The sequence below is a fragment of the Macadamia integrifolia genome, chromosome 5 (genome assembly GCF_013358625.1).
Source record: "Macadamia integrifolia cultivar HAES 741 chromosome 5, SCU_Mint_v3, whole genome shotgun sequence".
Classification (NCBI taxonomy): Eukaryota; Viridiplantae; Streptophyta; class Magnoliopsida; order Proteales; family Proteaceae; genus Macadamia; species Macadamia integrifolia.
The window spans coordinates 41,999,656-42,002,010 of NC_056561.1; the positions used below are offsets into that span (position 1 = coordinate 41,999,656).

Here is a 2,355-nt window from a genome sequence, read left to right on the forward strand (position 1 = left end):
TATGAAACGGTAAAATAAAGTGTTTTTCTACTTAAAAATAAAGTAAATGCAAAATTGATGGTGGTATCAATGTGTGTAGAGGCTATTTTTATATAAACATTCAGATTTTAGATGTATCGGCTGGATTGTTGCTAATACACTACTGAGAGTAGGAAAAAAAACATGATATATATGTATATATTTTTTTTTACATTGTTCAAATATTTCAATGTAATTTTACATTGAGGAAAGAGGTGAGGTTTGGACAACATCAATAATCTCCAACAGTTTTATCTTATACATTTATGCTTGAGTCGTAGCTTCATGTGCTGTCAATCCTGCTATTTCCTTGAGTGGCTTCCACATGAATTTTCTCCTGTACAAAGACGGGGATGCAAAATAAATAAAAGGTTGGAAAATTTTGTGCGGATAATATGTTAGGGAAGGTATTATAAGAAAGGTTGGTTGTTGGGCCCTCGGGGAACGGTTGGGAGGTTGGAGAATTCCGCATTTGGATACTTCAGAGTGATCATGCTCATCGTGACATTCAAAATATAGTAAGTGTATGCAGGATCTGCTTGTCTGAAGGTTTGGTATGTTTGAGCACTGGACTGGTGGGGACAAATGCGATTTATGATGAAGCAATTCGACCTAAACAAGTAACCCATCTAATTATTATGAGTTATTAAAGGCCGATATTGCAAATAAACCATGTTTCCTTCCACTTGTCTAGATCTGAAAGCAGGTGACTGCTTGCTTGCCTACTCATAATATTTAGGGTGTGGTTTGTTCAGCGACTGAGGGTACTCTGGTGGCACTATGCCCCTGGTGTTTTGGACTCCATTCGAATTTCAAGGTCGGCATAGTACTCCAGCAGTCGGTTGGTACGTTTTCTAATTCTAGATACGCAATTAACTGATTCTTTTGGGTTTTTTTTTGTTTTTTTTTATGGGTTGGTGGGGGGTTTTTTTTTTGGGGGGGGGGGGGGTGCGGGGTGGCGGGGTGCGTGGTGCGGGGTGGGGAAGTGGGGTGGGTTTTCTAGTTCAGTTTTGTTTGTAAAGGGGAAAAAAGTACCAGTTTCCGCATTCTGCGATGACCCTGACCTTGGGTCGGAGAGTAGGAAGCAAGGCAAGGTACTGCAATTCTGATTTGGACAAAACCTGTGTAGACAATAGAAAAGCTTTTCAGAACAACAATTGGAATAGTCGAATCTAGCTGCTTCACATGCTATGATGCACAGACGTAGAGAGAGATGATTTATTAGTGTACCTTGGCTTCAATGAGCCAAAGAACGAGGCCTTTGGCATTTGGGGGCAGCAAAGAGAGCCTGTAATCGACCTCCGGTGGGAAATACCACCTCGCAATTGGTTGCTTTCCCAAGTGAGCCTGCTCCATCCATCCATGTTCATTCAATATTTCACCAAGACAGAGAATAAGAAGAGTGAATGGAAATAGAAGACAGAAACTGACAAGGGAAAGGATTTTCTCACAGGGCAGACAGGGTGAATCTTAGTAAGGGTGGTCTCGGGATCGCCGAGGCCACGGGCGGAGAGTTCCAGGAAATAGTAGCCTTGGTACCTCAGCCTGGTGAGGTAGCGTCCCTCGTAGCCTCCCTCGTGTGGTGTGTAAATGGCCAACGCCTTGTGCTCCTCCACATCTGCCAACCAACGCCCCAGGTCCAACTTCACTAGGTCCCCTCCTATGAAGTCCCCTATTCCACCACCACTACACCTCACCCTCACCCTCATCCTCAACCCAACCCTCCCCTCTCTACTCATGCTTCTGCCCACACTCACTGCTACATTATTATTATTATTCCGAGCCCAACACAACCACCACGACCGCTGAAGTTTCCCGGAAGAACTGTCGGGCAACAGCGTTCCACAGAATGTTGACACCACCCCCGCTGCCATATTTATCTTTTATGATCTTCTAGGAAGTAGGAAGGCTAACAGAGATTGAGGACCCCATGCGTCGACAATTGATGATTATCTTTCTTTATGAGTGGCGGTGGTTCTTCCTACTATGTCTATCACCATCGTCGTCCCATCCCCTTTCTCTCCCTCTTCCATATGCACCAACCCCTCTACGTACCTTATCCATTTCTTGTATAATGGTTTGGTGCACACTGTTTAGTAAGTGATGAGGCAAAATATGTCACTTCCCTCAGCACGGCTAAAGCATGTACCCTACCTCGGCCTCCATCAAGCCGTGCTCCATCTCGGCCTCCGTCAGGCCGTGTTACTGCCTCTGCATCAATCAGGCAGTGCTACCACCTCGGCCTCCATCAGGCCGCGCTGCACCTCGACCTCAATCAGGCCGTGCTCCACCTCGGCCTCCATCAGCCCGCGCTCCACCTCGGCCTCCATCAGGCCG

The 2,355-nt window shown here is 45.9% G+C and overlaps 1 protein-coding gene across 1 annotated transcript; it reads right to left on the minus strand.

Annotated features, from left to right (window-relative positions):
* Positions 1–143: 143 nt before the first annotated feature.
* LOC122078569 (NAD(P)H-quinone oxidoreductase subunit N, chloroplastic-like) lies at positions 144–1,953 on the minus strand. The gene is made up of 4 exons (XM_042644602.1): positions 1,470–1,953; positions 1,249–1,365; positions 1,054–1,139; positions 144–355 (listed from the first exon to the last, which is right to left on the minus strand). Exons 1-4 carry the CDS (start codon positions 1,890–1,892, stop codon positions 283–285), a joined length of 699 nt encoding a protein of 232 aa, XP_042500536.1. The 5' UTR covers positions 1,893–1,953; the 3' UTR covers positions 144–282.
* Between the last annotated feature and the right edge of the window lie 402 nt (positions 1,954–2,355).

Coding starts and splice junctions, on each gene's coding strand:
- LOC122078569 (XM_042644602.1), bottom strand. CDS start 1,892: ATGGCAGCGGGGGTGGTGTCAACATTCTGTGGAACGCTGTTGCCCGAC. Junction 1,366..1,469: donor AGATTCACCCTGTCTGCCCT/GTGAGAAAATCC, acceptor TGGATGGAGCAG/GCTCACTTGGGAAAGCAACC. Junction 1,140..1,248: donor TTTGGCTCATTGAAGCCAAG/GTACACTAATAA, acceptor TTGTCTACACAG/GTTTTGTCCAAATCAGAATT.